Source organism: Artemia franciscana, chromosome 12 (genome assembly GCF_032884065.1).
Source record: "Artemia franciscana chromosome 12, ASM3288406v1, whole genome shotgun sequence".
Taxonomy (NCBI): domain Eukaryota; kingdom Metazoa; phylum Arthropoda; class Branchiopoda; order Anostraca; family Artemiidae; genus Artemia; species Artemia franciscana.
In genome coordinates, this window is record NC_088874.1 from 20,427,339 (window position 1) to 20,449,126 (window position 21,788).

The window sequence follows — 21,788 nt, forward strand, 5'->3', positions numbered from 1 at the left end:
ATTGAAAAAAAAATATCAGAAAAGTTTCGAAACATAACTGAGATACCTGTTTTTAATGGTGAAGGTGTCACATTTATTGGTAAAGGAAAATCATGATCTTGAATTATTACTTGATTGCAAATATGTAAAATGCGAACTAGAAATAAGTCAGTACCATGCATTAAATGATTTTTCAATGTTGACTACTTTATTTAAGAGGAATTATGAGTTACTTCGTTTTTTTCTTCATTGCTGGGTTAAAACTGAATTTTTTGGTTGATGTAAAATCTTTTCTCAAAATGTTTTGTTGATTTGAAACAGAAATAGGTAAACGATTTGTTTCGTATATTGAATTAAATCATTTCATAGGATATTGATTAAATTATTAGCTTTTACTTCTAAACATGATCTAGCTTAATAATTTTTTTTATCATTATCCTAAGAGGAACAAGATTTTAAGGTAAGGTTGACACTTAGAATTCATACTAGCAAATTTAGATTACTATTAATTCTACGACTACTGCTACTTCTGCTACCACAGCTCCCGGTGCTGCTACTACTTCTATTAAGCCTAAGGGTACTAAGGTGGAAATATCGGGCAATATTGAAACTGCATTGAACTAAATAGAAACACACTATACCCACACAGGCTGTTAGGAGGACATATCAGCAATGCCTTTTGAACGGTTGATGATATTAAGCTCGAACATCAGCGTGTGTTGAAGGGGATGGAGCTGTGCACAAACTGCTTCTAATACTGCTATAACTATTGCTACTACGCACGCTAAGGGTAATAAACTAAATCAAAACGAACTATGAGCATTTAAATTTTTGATCTGCCTAAACTAGTGGCTCTTGAAATTCTTTTCCCTCGTAGACCCCTTTCAAAATTTTGCTGATTCTAGGTGTACTTCTTGCAAATTTCGGTCAAATTCCCAGAATTTAACTATAATGTGAAGGTTAGACCTACCTAAAGATATTTTTAGCGTGGCTGAGATCTAACAACGAGTTAGCAGTTTTCAAAAAAGTAAGTGAAAACTAACTGTTTGATTGACTAATTGACTGTACTATAGTGGATGTCAAAAAAAGTAAAGTTGGCTGTCCAGAAAGGAATTCCATCCAGATTCATTTTTTTTTTACATCTTCTTCTTCACAGCACAAAAGCTACAAGCCTATCTTATTAAACAGCTCCCCATTCTGAGTGATAAAAATAAAAATAATATAATTTCTGGTGTTGTATTTATTTTAATACTTTATTATTACATTATCTAATATTGTTTTTTCATCTTACATTGTAACATGATGACATTCGCAACATACTTAATCAAACATCAGTCACACAACATAGCTTCTACAGTGACAATCACAAAATTGCCATAATTATGATGGGAGAGATCTATTTGAAAAATTGGAAGCTGATTATCATTATTTGGCTTCTGTTTTATTAGGAATATTTGCAAGTCTCCCTGTTTTGTGATCTTCAATCCGCTTATTCTTAAAATGTTTAAATTCAAAAGTAAAACTTTTTTCAACAAGATATGACGAGGAAAACTCTATCAAAATTTTTATTGCAATTGCCGTCGGTTGAGGATACTTTTTGGGTACTTCTTCCTGCAGCCAAAATATTTTAAATTCTTCAAAATTTCACCTTCAGTTCCTCACTAATGCTACGTTAGAGAGCTCCTCTTATAGCATAAAATGCTCCATTCCATTTCCTCCAATGAATTTGTGATCCATGATGGTATTTCCATCATCAGAATATCTTCGTATCTAGAATTTGAATTCATAATTAGGGTAACTAGACCTTGAACGTATGTCTCAATATTCTCGTCAAAGCATTCCATCTGTAAAAAAATTGAAAACTGGGAATATTCACGCTGACTAATATTTTGCTTCTTAAATTCTAATTTTCCAAAAAAAGCCAAAATTACACCATCCGTTTTTGTTTTTTTCAAATTGATGTTGACTTGTATAGTTTTAAGTCAATGTCATTAATTATTTTTTTAATTTATCTGTCAAATATGTGACACAATTCATGGTAACGAACTGTATAGTAAGGAGCGACCCGGTTCAATATTAGCCGAAACTCTAAAAAATGGAACTTTGATACCAGTAGTTACAACAAAAGAATCGCATTTTAATACTGATTTCTAATATACAAGTTTCATCAAGTATTGCCCTACCCATCAAAAGTTACGAGCCTGAGGAAATTCATCTTATTTTTGAAAATAGGGCAAAACACCGCCTAAAAGTCACAGAATCATAACGAAAATAACACCAACAGATTCGGCGTATCAGAGAACAGTATTGTAGAGGTTTGAAGCCTATATCTACATAAATGTGAAATTTTTGTTGTTTTTGTTTTTGCCAGAACACACATCACGGATGCGTGTTTATTTGCTTTTTTTTTTTTTTTTTCCAGGGGTGATCATATCGATCCTGTGGTCCTAGAATGTCGCGAGAAGGCTCATTCTAAAGGAAATTAAAATTTCTAGTGCCGTTTTTATGTGACCAAAAAATTGAAGGGTTTCTAGGCCCCCTCCAAAGCTCATTTTTTTCCAAAGTCACCAAAGTTCTAAGATACCCGTTTTATTCAGTACAGTCAAAAAACCTAATAACTATGTCTTTGGGGACGGGTTACTCCCCCGCAGTCCCCGTTGGCTGGGCTGCAAGCTACAAACTTTTCACCAGTGTTTACATATAATAATGGTTATTGGAAGATGTACAGACATTTTCAGGAGGATTTTTGGTTGGGGGAGGGGTTGAGGGTTTGGGGATTACGTGGGAGGACATTTCTATGGAGAGATTTTTCGTGGAGGAAGAGAATTTCCATGAAGGGGGTGCAGGATTTTCCATTATTATTTAAAAAAAAAATATGAAAAAGTGTGTTCAACTGAAAGCAAGGAGCAGCATTAAAACTTAGAACAAACAGAAATTATTACACCTATGAGAGATTCACCTCCTTCTAATACCTCACACTTTACGCTAAAGTATTCTTAGTTATTTCAACTATATACTCTACGGCCTTTGTGATTCAGGGGTCATTCTTAAGGAATTGGGACAAAATTTAAGCTTTAGTGCAAAGAGCGAGGTATTTAAGAGGGGGTGAACCCCCTCATATACGTAATAAAAACATACGAATATAGACATTCGTTGCGTAAGTTAATTCATAAGTTGCATTTATTTTTACTAATGAAAACTTTTGTAATAACTTAAAAGTTCTAGTTGCTATTTTTTGAACCCAAAAATTGAAGGGCAACTAGGCCTATTCCCCAGCTTCTTTTTTTCTCAAAATCGTCCGATCAAAACTATGAGATAGCCATTTACCCAAAACAAAAATTTAGTATGCAAATTTTGTTTTAATTATTCATGTGCGGAGAGCCAAAATCAAAACATGCTTTATTCAAAAACATTCAGAAATTAAATAGAAAACCAAGCCTTTTTAACTGAAAGTAAGGAGCTACATTAAAATTTAAAATGAACAGAAATTTTCCTTCAGTAAGAAAAAAAAAAACACCTTCGAAATTTAGCTAGCTCTAATTTTCACTGGCTTTCTACTAGATGAAAAATACCCATTTATTTACTCTTTAAAATGGGAAAATTCTTTCTAGACTGGAAACCTTTTCTTTTTCCCTTTTTTCATAGATAACTATCTTTTTTTCCCTAATTATGAAGCATAAATTATAATGCATTTCAAAATTTACGATAAAACAGAATTTATGCGACTGTAAATTTCTCACGGTTGTTGCTAGCTATGACTCGCTAGCTATCAACCAACTAATAGACTAGATTCTTTGCCAAAGAAGATTGTCCTCTTCACTTCCCTCTTAAGGCTGTAATTTCCATTTTGCATCCAGAAAACCAATATCGCCAATAGGATAGTTTTCCCTCGGCAAGTTTCCAAAGATTACTGAGCTGTTCAATCGCTTTCTCTGTCAAAACAATTTGGCTGGAAAGAAATGGCTATCTAGAAAGGCTAGTAGTATCTGAAGGAGAAGTGGATGCCAAGATGTCTTATGATTATATCATTTTCTTCAGAAGAAAACACTGTCGTCTAAGCTGAAATGAATCCCATTGATTTTCTAAAACAAGAAAAAGAACACAGCCATTTTCTTTCAGTTGCCAGACCTATTGGCGAGAGGATTCATTTGGTCTCAACCTACCAGAGGTATTTACTGGCAACAAAAATCAAACACTCAGAAAACAAATATAAAATACTATTTTATACAATTATTCAGGACTAAAGAATTTGAACCATCCCTAGAAAAACTTTTTTTTATCTGGACTGTTCAATAGTATTACATATCGATAAGCCTTATATTTTATCATTAAGTATTTATACACAGGTCTTGTCCCTGTACATTCAATGCTCTTTATATCCTTAGAAATTTCATAAAATGAAAAAAAAATAAAACAACAGCCTGAAAAAAGCTCAGCTATATCTTATCTTATTCCATATGACCAAAAATGTTGCACAAATATAAAGTCAACAGAAAATTTTTCTGAGAATCTTTAAAAAAACAACAACAGAACTTCAAATTTAAGATCTGGAAATTTCCACCTGTTTTCACAAGTCTGTTCAAGCAAAACTTTCCGATAAGACTTTAACAAAGTGAGTTTATAAGCATTACAGATAAAAAATTCACTGAATAAGGCAAATAACTCAATATTGTATAATGAACGCTTCGGCATAGTTAATTGGGAGATGTAGGAGACGTTTTACTACTTGAAAGAGATAAGCTTTTTCTTCAGGGAAGCAATAGAATTTTTACTGGACGACACTTTATTGCCTTCTGCTTCTGACAAAACAAATGAAATGCTTTCCACACCAAACAGAATATTCATCAACTCCTAAAATGAAAAAAAAAATTAAGAATAGGTAAGAAAATTATAATAGAACTGTAAATAAGTAGGAATCTTGTATCCAAGAATTTTCCCACAAACCACACATTAACTTCAAGGATGTCACTATTGGGGGAATGAGGGGGTCTTTCCCCTAAACTTCCTCAGAAAGGACTTCTGTTGGGAAAAGCTTGGGAAAAGTATCTTTTGGGCCAAAGTAAATCTTTTGGAATGTATTTTGTAAAGCTTGTTTTGTCGGTTATGTCATAGAAGACTTCTTTCGGGCAAAGACGATAAAATTGACTGCTCCGTCTACCCAAATTCGATAGAAACGAATTTGCCTTTAAAACGACTGGTCGGATTGAACCTTGTAAAGTTGCTAAACTTGTTATATAACAACGTGTCGGTAAGCCACGACAATTCCAGTGGCTCTACTGAGAAGGAACCGGTTGGAGAATGTTGTTGCTTCTTTCTGAAATATCGGAAACAAGTTAAATATTCGACTAATACATGAACCCATGAAATTTCAAGATTGTACCAAGATAATTCGTCTTCTGAAAATGGTGTTGTTGTATCTGCGATTTTTTCGGGAAGTGGAGTTAGGGCTGCCATCTAGAATAAAAATTTTTGCTATATCCGATTCCGTTGACTATTTTATTGTATCTCAACTAGAACTGTCTCAATTTCATATTTCTTAATTACTGTATCCAACATTTTGCTATTTTGTTAAGTGTTGTTTTGTTGTATCTTATATCGGAACATTGCATGCGTATTTTTGTCGAAACTGCGTCCACTTACACTTTTAAAGAAGAACAGATTTGGCAAAAGTTTCACAATGAGACCCAAAAGGATATTATTTACATCTGCACAAGCTGCACAATAATTGCAGGAATCAGGGTACCTCATTTTTGTGGAATTGACTAATATTTTGTTCCAAGAGTATAAAATGTATTAGAAATTATAATATATATGTTATATTATATGTAGGGCATAATTTGACATTATCAAGGGCCTGATTTGTATTTTCTTAATGCATATCAGTAGTCAGAATAAATCTCTTCTATGGTTATATTTTGGTGCAACAACCTGTCTGTTAAGCAACACTTTTGGATCTTCCTGTAGCTTCAGCTGCCAAGCTTTGACATATCCTTAAAGATCTAAGTAATCTTACCCACACACAACATACAGGAGCTTGACAACCATTTAACTACAGTAATGTTCTCTGAGTACTTCTCCTTTACGGTGTGTTTCAATTACAATATTATGAAGATCCCCCTCCCCTTTACAGACTACAAACTACACTTTTAACACTGTTTTATGGATTTATGAGATAGAATGATGTGTTTAAAAATTACTAAAAAATTTCCGTACACACCCTTCCTCTTTTTCGGTAGATTTTCTTGCCCCCCCCCCCTAGATTGGAATGCTAGAATGTAGTAACTCTTCTGACTGGTGTACACAAGACTTAAGCCATAATGTTTTTTTTTTTCTACCAAGAAAGATCTATCTAGTGATTCAGAAAAAGGCAGTGATCCTATCTATTGACTGGAACTAGATGCAAGCAGCCTATCAGAATTAATTTCCAAGACTATGATCAGGAAGTAGTTGAGGCTCTTCAAGAAAATGTGGATATTGATCTCGTTACAGAGGTTAAAGTCAGTATTGGCTGTGGTTCTTGTTCAAGTGCCTTAACAGGTTCAGTGGCAGCAGAAAATTCGAGATTTCTAATAATGCTTAGCCTGCACAAGAAAAAACTGAGCCAATTAGTCAAAGCAATACAGTGGTTCGTCATAATTCATGTAGAAAGACCAGAAAATGAATTTTCGATAGGAAGAACTGGGCTAACACAAAGATAAAGGCAGCAATTGGAAAGATAAAGGGGGAAAGATAAAGGGTTGCGTTTTTAATTTTCCCAAGGGGTGATAGTATCGCCTCAGTGGTTCCAGAATATCGCGAGAGGACTCACTCAAACGGAAATTAAAAGCTATGGCCCGCCTCAGTGGTTCCAGAATATCGCGAGAAGACTCACTCAAACGGAAACTAAAAGTTATGGTCCCCTTTTTTTAGTGACCAAATGGACTGTAGATCAACTAGGACACCTCCCCCACCCCTTTTTCCCAAAATCACCCGATCAAAATTTTTAGATAGCCATTTTGTTTATTATATTTGAAAAGCCCAATAGCTATGCCTTTGGGTGTAACATGAACCCCCCACCGCCCAAGGAGTAATGTCCTTCCCTTTTTTTAGTGACCAAAAGGACTGGAGATCAACTAGGCCACCTCCCCCACCCCTTTTTCCCAAAATCATCCGATCAAAATTTTTAGATAGCCATTTTGTTTATTATATTTGAAAAGCCCAATAGCTATGCCTTTGGGTGTAACATGAACCCCCCACCGCCCAAGGAGAAATGTCCTTAAGTTATAAAATTTTTCCATTGTTTACGCATAGTATTTGCTATTGGAATATATGGTACATTTTCGAGTGGGGGAGGGGGAAATTTTCTGCTGGGGTTTTTTTCATGGGGAGAGAAGTTTCTAGGGATTGAACTTGTCAAGGTGTATTATACATTGGGGAAATTTGCCAGAATTCTTATACAAAAATTATTTTTACATGTCCTACCTTCTCTTTTCCGTCTCAGTTTTACGCGTGGAGTTGTTAAGAGTAATTGTTCGGGTAAATTTTCACCGGGATTGAATTGTCTTTAGAGTATTTCCATGGGGAGGGGTATTTCTTCGTGGAGGTGGGGCAGGATTTCCTGTTATTATTTAAAGAATGATCAGAAATTAAATAAAGAAAAACAAGTTTTCATCTGAAAGTAAGGAGCAACATTAACACTTAAAACGAACAGAAATTACTACGTATACGAAGGGGGTTGTCCTCTCCTCAACACCTTGCTCTTTAGGGTAAAGTTTGAATTTTGCATCAATTCTTTAAGAATGACTCCTTAAACACAGGTGCCATTCAATTAGAATAATTAGACACTTTTTAAAAGTACCAGAAGACTTTAGCGTAAAGAGTGAGGAGTTGAGGAGAAAGATCCCCGTTCAAATGCGTAATAATTTCTTTTCTTTTTAAGCATTAATGATGCTCCTTACTTTCAGTTGAAAAAACTTGTTTTTTTTAATTTAATCAGGCATATGACGTTTTTTAGCTGCATATACAGGACAGTGAGCACGAGAACGGCTAGCGTAGCCTAGTATAGACGAATCTGGAATATGCTCTATCGACTACATACCAAGACGTTGTTGCTGTTTGGTATGAAACACTTCTTTTGTAATTTAGCACTTCGGTCATTTTGAGCGTAAGGACCCCATATTAAATAAATTCTAAGTTATGCGCCTGGCTCACCAACCAGACGCATATTTGTTATAGAATTTTATCAGTTCGATTTAGCATGACTGAGCTTGTAGAGGTCATATTCTGGTAGCTGCTTCTGCATCCCTTTCCTGTAATAAGGTGAAATACATCATTTTCCGTTTCCAAGAAGAAATATTGTTTCTACATCTATGTAGGCTGTTATAACGGCTGTACAATACTGTTTCTGATTGATTTTATCCAATTCCAGTTTCTACTTGACAATTTGACCTTCTTATTCCTTGGAAATATTGCAAAATGGACTTGACGGCTGGGACAAGACACAAATTTCAAAGACAAGCTCAATAAATACTCGCATCCTTAAACTTGGGTGAATTAGTTAGGAGTTTTTATTTTGATAGGACTTTTTTTTATCATCATTTTGCAAAAGAATGAGAAAAGAGTAAATGTAGCTAAAACATGGCAAAATGACTGATTTTCCATGTCACTCAAGAAAAAAAGACATTTTACGACAAAAAAACAAAACAAAAACGACCGAGTTACAGTTCATAACCCTGTTTAGAACTATAAACTAGCGTAAATGAGTGTTTTAGGTCTCGGGCGATGGAATTTTACAAAAGGGATACCGTACCAGTATTTGATGCACAGGGATTAAACGGGTGTTTATTTAAACAGTAATTATTTTAAAAAATGGTTCTAAATGTATTTCTTCTAATAATTATAAGAAGAAGTGTTGTTAATGCTTCAAAACTTCGCTTTTAATAGGCTAAGATATGCCACCCATAAGTTTCGCTTGACATTTGCCATCTCCCGCCAGAGCTTAGCTTTAAGCCACACCTAGAATTACGCAATTACTTTGTTCTGCTGCAAGAAATAAGATTATATTGGCTTTCCAGCTTACCTCTCTTAGGAGCAAAAGCCTCTCCGCTTTTCTTTTTAGCTCTTTATTGACTGTTAACTTCAGGAAGGAAATATCTGTATTTGTTTCCCCTGAGAGAAATTTCTTCAACGTCTGACAATAGAACTCGTATAGGTTTTCGATGGTATCCTATAATGAAAACATCAAAGTTTCCGAATTATGCCTTAGAGTAGAAAAATAGCGACGTAGTTTCCTTAAGAATCGCTAATTTAAATGGATTTTCTTGCGACTGACAATAAAATTATAGCTTGAATTGATAATGAAGAAAGATAGTCAATTTTAATTTAAGTGGGTAAAAATAATTTTATGATACTTTTTTGTTTCTCCAATCTGAAAAAAAGATAAGAAGTTAGTAGTTTAAGAGAATTTGTAGAAAAAATTAGTAACTAATGCTAACACATAATTACAACATTTTACCATATATATTGTTACTTACCTCTTCTATAACGCCAGTCGAATTCATACGTAGATTTCAATGGTTGTAGCTTATGACTGAAACTCTATTGAACAATATTTTCAAATAGAAGTATAATCATTTCTATCCACGTAGAATCAAAATATATACAGGTTAGGGTTATCATTGTAAACCTAGAGTTAACCTCTTTGACCTTCTTGGCAGTAGTGCCTTTTGCCTTATTAATCAGACTGTTATCATGATCCTCAAAGCCATTTCAGGTCTCGTATGAATTTGTTCTCCATAATTTTAAGAACCTTCTAAGACCCTAAATATCTTCCAGAAACAAACCCCATACAGGGGTTTCATCAAAATAAAATTTATATCAAGATCAAACTGTCTGAAACCCCTGCATAGGCTCTACATTTTGTGTTGTTGCTATTGTTTTTTTTGTAGGAGTTTCCTTATTCGATACGAACCAATGGTTCTTATGGGCCATTTTCACAGTAATATTAACAGTTCTTTGACTTAGGCACTTGTTCTTCCCTTTTTCAGGTGAAACTGCTAATGCATCTGCCCAGAAACTGAATTTCAGTTCTGACGATAATGATGGCATTCGGATTTATAATCTAATAATAAATTACCTTTGTTTTTCAAGTTAGAGTTGCTATTTTAGATGTCTTTTAGTTGTTTTCTCGTTCCCGGGTGCTTTTTGTGCATAGTTACCACTTTTGCTCTTGATTATTCTACTTGCATTCTTAAGTGCAAATGATAATTTTAGGGAAATTCAGTTTTTTTTTTCTTTCTTGGCTGGGCATCAACCTGCTCGCTCGCATTCGTCGTCCTCACTAAAGATGCTTCGGCCACAGGGCATCGTCTTCACATTAGTGGTTTTGATCATTACAAGATGTATATTTTTTTATTATTTTACACTAAAAAAAAAGTGTAAAGTGTTATCTCCGATTAATTTCAAACTTTGGGTCTGTGGAATCTCCGATGTGTTTTGCTGGCTTTAGTGATGTCTTTAACTTTCGTAATATTCTTTTTGTGCTTGAAGTCTTTTTTCTTTTTTTCTTATGTTTTGCTCTACTACTCATCGTTTTGATCCAAGTGAGCAATAATAGATATTATTATTGTAAAATATCGCATATTTATACACCAAGCATAAGGAAAGGGGGATTCATTAGATTCTTTTATTCGGTGGGAGAATTTAACATAGAGCAAAGTGTTGTGCCTAATATCTAGCTTACATGATCTCAATAAAGAACAAAAATTTGATAAGAAACATGTTTTTTTTTCATATGAAAACAAACCTAAACTTAAAACAAACAAATATTATCATATAAGTAGGCAGAAAGGCACTAAGACGGTAACTGCCATATCCAAGTGGAATTAGATAAGACAAAAACAACCTTTTCTTAAAGAATTTTATAAGAAAAATTCTAAAAATTTTCTTAAAATATTTTTTTAAAAATTTTCGAATACAAAAATTTACTGTCTTAAGAATTAACTTTTCAAATAATTTATTTTTCTTATTGTCCCCATCCCCAAAAGTCTTGCGTACGCACCTGATGGAAGCAGGCACGTACTTAGAGGGAGTATGTCTTATTTGGAGAAAAAAAGTAAGAAATAATGTACTTTTTTTAAGATCTCTAGGAAGGCAGATTCAGGAGCAAAACTTTCAGCAGCAATTTTAATCCTCAAAAATGAGACGACGAGCTTACATTATACCATGTTTATGCTTTATTTCCGCAAGATTTACATGTCTAAGAATAGCAAAATATAGATGGGAATATACTTCTTCTTTTTTTATGTCAAGTTCAAATGTAATAGACTTAGTGTCATATCATCAACAGTAACAGTCCCCTATAGCTTGCACAAACGTCAATTGATTTCTGTTCCAAAAAAGAGAAAGAACCCCCTTACAATAGAGAAAGGAATAAGTGTGTCCGAATTAGTAAACACATTGAAACGCCAAAAACAGACTTTCTTTTGGATGTACTGGCATAATAATTAATTTCAATATCTATCTGCCAAAAACATTTGACTTAGAGTCAAAAGAACTAAACGATTTTTTAAGAGGTGGAGGCGTTCATGCGACAATAAAAGATATTTTTCCCCATTAAGAAAATTCTCTTCAGCTGGTCATGTAAACGGATTTTGTCTGAGATAATACGTGACTTACTTACTTGAACAAAAGTTCTTGCTTGACTGATTCAAAAGCGTAGAGAGAGCTAAAAGTTAGTACTATTAAGCGTCTCCACAGTGCTGTTGTGCACGATGATTTCAACCTCGTTGAGGTGATTGCTCCAAGTGGTAATTTGATCATGAATGAAACCCACCCATCTTGTGTGTGGTCTGCCTTTGTAGTGTTTCCAGTCGTTTCCAGTTCCGTTAAAGTCAAAATGACTTCAGGAGATGTTTGATGGGGCATGCGAAGCAAATGAAAATACCAACCCTGCGATCTAGACTTACTACTCAGATAGGGGTGTGAACTGATCTTCAAGTTTTGGACCCTGTCAAATATTATCTGGTATGTTTGTTTTGTGGAAGTAGACCCTATCTACCTGCATCATCTGCGTCTGAGTCATGGGCTAAGTCTCTGTCGAGTGCAGAATATCGTTAGCTACCGAGGCAAAATACGTTTCTGCTTTTGTAAGGCAGCTTATCTAGGGTTTGTGAAATATTATTCTCAGAAGACGGCTGAAGACAGCATTTGCAGAACTTGCTGACATCTCAGCAGCTGGATTGAGATAGCCAACGGCTCGGCTACACTGTTCCATAACGTGTCAAGGGTCTGGCAAGAGGCGTTAATGGGTCTCAGACCAGTTTACTTTTAGACCAAGTTTTTTTGCAGCAAACACTAGTGCTTCCAGTGTAGTTTGGAGCTAACAAAGACAATTAAGTATCAGTGTTATATTGTCCGCAAAATGAACACTTGACAGAAATCTTCCATCAAAATCGACCCGAAACGGATTTGCAAGGAGTGCTTTGCTTAGAGCATAATAGAGGGCGCATTTGGAAAGTTTGGATGAGGTGGCACAGCCTTGTCGATCAAAATTTATAGGTTGAAAGCGTGGGGAACATTGACCATTTGCAATTACAGCGCTATTGGTAGTTATTATAAAGCTTTTCAATAGATCGATAATTTTGTGTGCACCCCAGCAAATTACAGTGTCAAAAAAATCGGCGATTGCAATGCACGTATTTCTCTTATGTTCTGATATTTTCTCTACTAGCAGTCTAATTTTATGGGATTGAACACCCCAGCAGGAACCTAGCTGGGTACTTGGAGCATTTCTTATTTATTCTGCTATAAATTCGATTCCACCGGCGACATGTGTGGCCTTTGCCTTAAAAGAAGTAAGCTGGTCGTGGATTTAGTTGGGTTATCCTGAGTTTATATGTTTCTCAGAATGGTCTTGCCAAAGCGGAGGTGTTGTGACAGAGATTAAATTTCCTGGCGCTAGCATTTCGGATATACGTTGTGTGTTGAACTGAAAGCTCACTGAGGATCTTGTAAGTCGTATCTATCTCCCTTTTCTTCGTAGCCTCTTGAGGATCCCACACCTCAACGTCAATAAATGTCTTACGATCTTTGTGAGACATGATGTTGTGCTCTTTGTTTAATTGTCTATATGTTGTCATGTCCACATAAAGGTGAGCTGCTTTCCTGTATTCAATGATTGTATGGACTTATTCTAATATGCTTATAATGATGGTACGGACTTATGCTACTTCACTGGACCTTCACTACTATCATACTGGTCAAGGGCCTCAGATAGTTCAACCTGGTACCGCACGGCAAGAGCGGGATTTTGCTAGATGTGGTAAGTGTCAATTTTTAGAGATAACTGGTTGTTTCTTGTAGATTTAAGATGAAGCTTACTTTTGGATACAACCAGCCAACCAGCCAATATTTTCAAGCTTAGCACCACGGTAAATGCATCAATTCTGCACAGATTACAGCCATCGTTGGTGTATGAATATGTAGTCAAGCCTCTTCTTCATTGATCCATCGTTGCTACACTAGGTATACTTGGATATGTTGGGTCTCTGGAACCAAGTCTTTCATGCTGAATAAAATTGTGGGCCAGACATTAATTCAGCATGCTCTCTCGCGGAACAATTTAAAATGCTTGCATTCATATCTCCTAGACGAACGAGGGTTGCATGGATAGATAATTATGAGAGCTCAGAATTTAAAAGGGGATAGAGCTCGTACTTATACGCTCATTCATTTTCATTCGGGGGCATAACAGGTGATGATGGTTATGTTTGTGTTTTCCATCGAGCCTTACTCTCAAGAGCCTGGGTGTTACCGTTGTGAACAACAGGTGAGTTTTACGTGGGGCGATGTTCAGTACTAGGCTAACACCTACTCTTCTTTCACTATCACCAGACCAGGGTGATGTGTACCCATTGGCCATATTTTTACGTGTTTTCCATCGATCCGTACTCTCAAGGGCCTGGGTGCTACCGTTGCGAACGACAGGAGGGTTTTACATGCGGTTTTGTTCATTACTTGGCAAACGCCTTCTCTTATTTCACTACCACCATACCAGTGTGATGTGTGCCCTTCATCAATGTAGGCTTCAACATTACCAAAGAAATGTGTTTTGGTGACTCCAACAATTGTTACAACATATTTTTTAATCGTTTGGCTAAAAGTAGCTTAGAACCGGATTGGCCCAGTGTCAGAACATTCCAGAAGGACATACTAATGCTACCTTGGTCAACGATGTTCAGAGACTATTGTCCGTGGACGGTTTAGGTGGGAAGAAGGATTTGGAATAATATATCTGAGGCTGAATTCCAGGTTCAATTCATGGAAATAGGTATTTCGGGAGGAGGTTAGTGAATCCAATCATCCTTAGGTACACGTGGTTTTCCGATGCAACATGATTTGAAACCCTAATCCAATCAGTTTTAATGTTTTGACTTACAAGTCAAACGAGTGTTGCGTTATTCTGGAGTTTTCTGTTTAGTCTGGTACTGTTAATAATTAGTTTTAATTTATCAGGTCTAGATTCTTAACTTATAACGACTTACAATAAGATTTAATATGATATTTTTATAAATAATGAACAAATAGACACAATAAAAGATTATAAGAAATAATAAGATTATAAGTAGTTCTAGTGCTGTTTTTCAAGTGACCAAAAAGATTTGTCACTGCCACACCCATTTTCCCCCTGAAGTTATCTGATCAAGATTTTATGAAATATCTATTTTGTTCAGTATAGTTGAACGAGCAAAAAACTATGTCTCTAGGTATAAAATGACCCCCCATAGTCCGGGGAGAGAGACCTGTAAGTTATGAAATTTGTCCATTGTTTACGTATAGCATTTGTTATTGGGAAGTATACAGACATTTTTCGGGGGGGTACTAGCTCGGGGTGGATTTCTATATGGAGAATCTTCTTTGGGGAGGAAAATTTCTGGGGGGGGGGGGTAATTTTCCAGGGGAAACATTATATGGGGGGATTTGACATAATTTCTATACGAATATTATTTTTTTATTGTCTTACATTCTCTTTGCCAAATTTTAAATGTGGAGTTGCTCTGGGAGAATTATCCGGGGTTATTTTCCACGTGTTCTGATTTCCGAAAAATTATTTACATGGAAGGGGGCATTCCTGGAGCTATCGAGAAACCGATTAGAGATTAAAGCCTTATTCAATTTAAACAATACTAAGGAGAATTTTTTCAGGCTTAATCTTCCCCAATCAATTTATAGGGAGGGGATATTCGGCGAGGATGGAACTGTCTGCATGGAATTATAGAGGGTGGAGATGCAACTAACGTCAGATGAAATTTCCAAGGAGAGGTTTTCCGTGAGGGGGTTATATTTCATGGAGGGTGAGCCAGACTTACCGGTATTATTTGAAAAATGATCAGAAATTAAATTATAAAAATCAGGCTTTTTTTTACTGAAATTAAGGGGCAACATTAAAACTCGAAACAAACAGAAATTGTTCTATACATGAAGGATTCCCCCTCCTCAAAACCTTGCTCTTTATGCTAAAGTTTGACTGATTGTCCCATTTTCTAAGAAGGGCTACTGAGACATGGGAGCCGTTTAATTAGAAAAGGAAGCTTGATCAAAAGTGCCAACAGCTTTTGCGTACAGAGTGAGGTATGAGGAGGGGGCAAACCTTCTTTCTTTTTGTCTATGCAAATACCTTTTTAATTTTTCATATAAGCAGAGCCAAATGTGAACCTGCATTAGTTGAAAAACGTTCAGAAATTAAACAAAAAACAAGTTTTCTAACTGAAAATAAGGAGTGACATTAAAACTTAAAACGAACAGAAATTATTCTGCATATGAAAGGGGCTGCTCCGTCCTCAACGTCTCGCTCCTTACGCTTAGGTTTTACTCTTTATCAAAACTTTACTTTTTATAGTAGTAAAAAACTTTAGCGCAGTGTTTTTGTTTATCTAGATATTTTTGTAATAGGGAGGTGGTAGTAATGTAGGGAGGTAATAGGGAAGTGTGGGACGTGGTAAATTACGATGGGGTAAATTTTCATCAAGGTCGACGGGTGTGGTGTTAAAAAAAGTACAAGAGAGTAAAAGTTGCAGTGAAAGTTAAAATAAAAGCAGACTTTAGAAGTAGTAATTTCTTCACCGAATTATTTATAACATTGGAAAAACATTCCTGATTAGATTTTAATTAACAATTGAACTTATGTATTAAATAAATAGAGTAGGAAATTTACACCTATCAGTAATTTGGAAACTTAAATCTTTTGTAACTTTAGCTTATTTAACGGTTTGATATGAAGATACCCTGACACTTGTTTGATTAATGCTGTTATAAGACTTAGTTTGTTCATTTGTCAGGAAGAAAATCCAATAAATATTTAAACTAAGCAGTATGCTCCTTGGTTTTGCCAGAATATTCCGTGTGCACTAGTGCGGTTTGCCAGTGTCGCAGTGGTAAACTGAAATTCATGTGTACCGTTTGGACTTGGTGTTATTATTCTGCATCCTATACTGAATTGTATTTCAGCTAAGTATGTGTCAATGTCCCCATTATCTGTAAATTTTAGCATTGCAATAGGTGTTGGGATGAGTACTTTCTGGATGGCGGATTGAACAGCCTGAACGGCAAGGCCAACGTGCACTCTAAGAGTAGCAAACCTATTATTCATTACTTCCAGCGTTAGTCTGACGGTCTTTTATAGCACGGCCACGATTGTCTCTTCATCTGCGCTTTCTTTTGATGATGAGATTTAATCTGGAACAAGGTTTTCCTGCTCGTCATTTGATGTCTGTAGTCATCATCGTTCTGGGTGTCGAATGCACTTGATATATCGTAATTTTCTTCAAACATCTTAATGATATCTTCCTCTGTAAGGCGCTTCTTAGCTCGCGTATCCATTCTTTCTCTAAGGGAAGAGTAAATGTAAAATTTTTCCATATGAATCACTTTTTGACAATGAAATCCGGAAAGAAAAGGTGAAAAAGGCCAAAACCAAGAAACTAAAAAGTAAAATTTAACTAGAACTTACGAAAAAGCAATTAAATTATTTTTGGCAACGACAATAAAGTGCACCACTAGCAACAAATATCATATTTCTTCAAAAAACAAAATTTTCGTTTTCCTATTTTTGTAACGTTAATGGTAGGGTGTGTTCAAAATGACCTCAGACCACTCTTCCCTCCTCTTCTTTTGGCTGCTTGACTGATTGTATGCTTCAACACCACCAAGTCTTCGGGGAATACAAGAGGAAACAACACTTTGCTCTTAACGGCAGAGCAGGAACACACTCTCAAAGGTTTCTTGGGGTCAAAAAGACTCAACACTACCAGTTAAGGGTTAAACCAAGAAAAGATTTTAATGTATATCATGCTTTTAAAGAGTATTTTTTCCGTCTTATGGATGGATAAAGTGGAACTCTGACAAAATATTTTACGAAAAATCATGCAATTACATCATTTTTGTCATCATGAACTCTCGTATGTGTTGATAAGTTAGAGCTGAAAGCAAACAGCTTAGCACCTATCTCATATTTGTGAGTTTTTCTCTTGTATGAACAGTTGTATCCTTGGATGATAGGAAAAGGAAAAGAAAATGCTTTGGCGCACACTTAGCATTCATAAGGCTTAATCCTTATTTCTCACACCAAGGCCTCTTTTTTCTGAATTTTTGATGCACTATCATCTGACGTAGTTCTTCTTTGATTATTTGGTACTTCAAAATCCTCTGCTTCCGAAAGAGTATGATTTTGTCCATAAACCCTGGTAGTGCAGGGTATAGGATTTGTTTCTCCTGCCTCAACTTGATTGGTAGCACCATCTATAACATTTCCATGCTACTTCTTATCTTGTAGATTCTTATTTTTTTTTTCTTGGGTAAAGGTTCTTCCATATATATCTTTCATTTTTCTAATTTACCTGGCGGGCTGTGTGGATGTCTTCTTAAGCTAGACGGCGGAATATTTTGTCATTTCACTCATTTTTTGAAAGCTTCTATTTCCCTATGGTAGTTCCCATGATAGTAGCTTTATTGTACTCAGGAAAAAAAATTATCCAGTTGTAAAAATATAGGTGTTTACTGCCCGAACTGGTTAATAATTCAAAACTGGTCTTAGTTCTGTTCATCTCGGAGCTTTAATAACTCAGAGGCTGGAGTGGGGGCAAAATTTGCAAAAGTTGACAAATTCAAAGGTGATTAGAGTGGAAGTGCGGCATGTGTGTTTTTGTTAGGGTTTTCAAGATGATAACCATGCATTAAAAATATAAAAGAAATCGTAGTTTAAAAACAAGGAGTAACTTGTATGTGTATGTGCATTAAAAGGCACATAAACATGATTTACAATAATTAATTACGTTATTAAAGTAATTGATTTTAGAAATAGAGCCAATGGGGATAACACTCAACAGTTTAGTTTAATAAACCCAAAAACTAACAGTTTTGAAGTGCAACATGAAAGAAAATACCTTCGTAAGAAAATACAAGAGATGATTAGATTGTAGCATGTGTGTGTACAGATAAATCGCGTCTATATTCAATTATATCCCATAGCACTTAAACATATCTAAAATAATCTAAAATATGACAACTTAAGAAAAGAAAAGGGCTAAACCCAAAAATCAAAAGGAATGAAAATAAAAAGATCAGGTCAACGTGTATATACAAACTTTACTCCATGATTAACAAAGCTTATTCAAAATGTTCGTTGTAATTGCTGTCTTTGATTTTCCTCATACTTGCCATAGACCTGTTTTTTTGTTGAGATTATTCTCTTTTTGTCTCTCTATGATGGTACGACTAATAATAAAATTACAACACTCACGGTCCGATTACATTAGACCTAATTTCAATGAAGGGTAACCTGTTAGTGTATTGAATTCTTGGATCCCGTCGCTTAGGACCTTTATTTCACTAACTACTAGGCATTTTTGTTTTTGTATAAAATCAATCCACTATAAAAATCATGAAATCTTTCAGCTTAAAAAATTTAATAGAAATGATTCCTATTCCTATAAATTGAATTGGTATCTCCAATTTTGGAAAGGGATTCAATAAAAAAAACAAGTTTTTTGAACTGGAAGAAAGGAGCGATATTAAAACTTAAAGCGAACAGAAATTACTCCGTATATGAAAGTGGTTGTCCTCTCCACAACACCTCCCTCTTTACGCTAAAGTTTGACCCTGTCACAACTCTACTTTTTGAAACAAAAAAACTTTAGCTTAAAGAACAGGGAGTTGTGGAGGGGACAACCTCTTTTATATACGGAGTAATTTATTTTCGTTTTAAGTTTTAATATCGCTCCTTACTTGTTTATAAAGAAGCCCCCTTCATGGAAATTCTCTTCCCTCATGATAAACTCCTCAATGGAAAGATCCTCCTACGTAACCCCCTCCCCCAACCCACTCCCGCCCTAACTCAAAAACCTACCCCTGAAAACGTCTGTACACTTCATAATAACCATTACTATTTGTAAACAATGGTCAAAGTTTGTAACTTGCAGCCCCTCCCCCGGGGACCTTGAAGGATTAAGTCGTCCCAAAAGACACATTTATTAGGTTTCCGACAAAGCTGAAGATAATGGCTATCTCAAAATTTTGATGCGGTGACTTTGGGGAAAAATGTGCGTAGGAGGGGGCCTAGGTGCCCTCCAATTTTTTGGTCACTTAAAAAGGGACTAGAACTTTTCATTTCCGTTAGAATGAGCCTTCTTGCAACATTCTAGGATCACTGGGTCGATACGATCCCCCCTAGGAAAAAAGAAAAAGAAAAACAAAAAACAAATAAACACGCATCCGTGATCTGTCTTCGGGCAAAAAATACAAAATTCCATATTTTTGTAGATAGGAGCTTGAAGCTTTAACAATAGAGTTCTCTGATATGCTGAATCTGATGGTGTGATTTTTGTTAAGATTCTGTGACTTCTAAGGGTTGTTTCCCCTATTTTCTAAAATAATGCAAATTTTCTCAGGCACATAACTTTTGATGGGTAAGACTAATCTTGATGAAACTTATATATTTAAAATCAGCATTAAAATGTGATTCTTTGATGTATCTATTTGTATCAAAATTCCGTTTTTTAGAGTTTCGGTTACTATTGAGCCAGGTCGCTCCTTACTACAGTTCGCCAGCACGAACTGTTTGATTATACAAAGAAATTCCGTAATCAATCATTGATAAACACAAATGATTCTACAAGATGCAGGCTATTCACAATGAAAAATGCCAAAGGACCTTTTTATTAACGTGTTAAATTCTAGAATCTGCAAGACATAGGTTAATCCACAATAACAAGGTGATGACACGTTGTTATTGACGTGTTGTAGTAATTCCAAGTGGGACATGTCTATTTAGGTCAAAACATCTTAGAAGGTTGTTCACGAGACCATGCTATTAAGGTTTCCGAGCTGCTCTCGCCCACATCTATAGTAATAGCATAACACATGTAATATGCATATTAATCGTGTACTGTTAAACGAGATATATTTTTAAAATACGTATTAAAGAAACGCATGTTAAAAAAACATATTAAGACACAAATTTTGGTCTATAATAGTAGGAGAAATAATGAACTGAACTCCAATAAGGTAAAAAACTACTATTTTGTATTAATGTGTGTTTGTCAGAACGTTGCTCCCTCCCCCACTTAAGAAGATCTGGACTTTCCCAGGTGCATTGATAAGAAGTTTTGACATATGAGTAGTGTAATAATCTTATCATGTAGCATGACCCTCCTTGCCCAGAATGACGTTTTTCATTAATATATTTGTGATGAAACTTTTCCTTTCCCCATTAAAAAGGCCTAGTCCTTCCGACGAGCAGTAATAGGCGTTCCTAATTTAAGAGTACAGAAATAATCTTATGATGGAGCCTTGGTTACCACGGAATTGGTTTTGTTCTTATATTTGTATTATGATGTTGCCCTCTTCCCTTAAGAAGGCCTGGTCTTTCACAGGCCTATCGTGAAACGTTTTCAATATAGGATCAGTAAAATAATTTTATGGTACTGTCTGCTCTCTGAATACCTACATTCTCAAGCTTTCCTTCTGGACTGGTCCTGGCCGACCTCTTGCCCTCGAAAGTCCTTAATTTGCCCGTGACCTTCCATGATTCATGCCTCTCCCTAGTCTGCTTCCAAAAAAAGCCCATGGGCCTGCACGGGCCCCTCTTCCACCTCTCGGCCCCAATGTCCCCTGGTCCTCCATGGTACTTAAACTCGAATTCTTAACAGCAGTCCATTCTTTAGTAGGTTACAATATAATAATGTAACAATAATATTTCCTGTGAGATTTTCTACATTTAATTATGACTATTCTTTTATTTACTGGTCTCTTCTTTAGCTGTTTCAAAATGACTACATTTATTTTTATTTTTAGGCTATTTGAATGTTTTCAGAGGAATAATTTATTCCTTTTCAGGCTTTAGGATTTTTTCAAAGGAAATAAAATTCCCTTGCTATTTTTTTCAGGTTACTTCTTGAGGTCAAGTGGTGGCAGTGAAATATAACAGTTTTTTCGGCAATATTTTCGTCCATGTCCAGTTATAGTTTTCTATTTATAGTCTTTGGTTCCGTTCTAGAGCCTGTCGACAGGCACCTGTTAAAATTCTCTTGACTGACCGAATAGAGTCGTGCACGTTCCAAAATTTAACCTGACATCCTCTGTGAAAGTCTGCAGTCTAGTAATAAACTACAGTGAAACAGGGTACTTGTATGTTAAAAGAAACTCCCCCAAGAAGTGAAGTTAGGTTAATCCTTATGAAATATAAAAAAAACCTCATAATAATGTAATACTCTAGAATCAAAATTATGGAAACGAAAATAGTTATGAAAGCAGGCTGAGCAGAACGCAGTATACTA

The 21,788-nt window shown here is 35.5% G+C and overlaps 1 protein-coding gene across 3 annotated transcripts in view; it reads right to left on the reverse strand.

Moving 5' to 3' along the window:
* Window positions 1–1,218: 1,218 nt before the first annotated feature.
* LOC136033828 (uncharacterized) overlaps window positions 1,219–21,788 on the reverse strand; it is a 101,257-nt gene continuing 80,687 nt past the window's right edge. The window contains exons 11-12 of one of the 3 annotated variants that reach the window (XM_065714765.1): window positions 9,038–9,184; window positions 1,803–4,830 (exon numbers count right to left, since the gene is read on the reverse strand). In XM_065714765.1, the coding sequence (XP_065570837.1) occupies window positions 4,702–4,830; window positions 9,038–9,184 (276 nt within the window). In that variant the 3' untranslated portion in view covers window positions 1,803–4,701. Of the gene's footprint in view, window positions 1,750–1,802; window positions 4,831–9,037; window positions 9,185–16,713; window positions 16,844–21,788 lie in introns of those variants that run through there. The other 2 variants (XM_065714766.1, XM_065714767.1) reach the window with 2 other exon arrangements.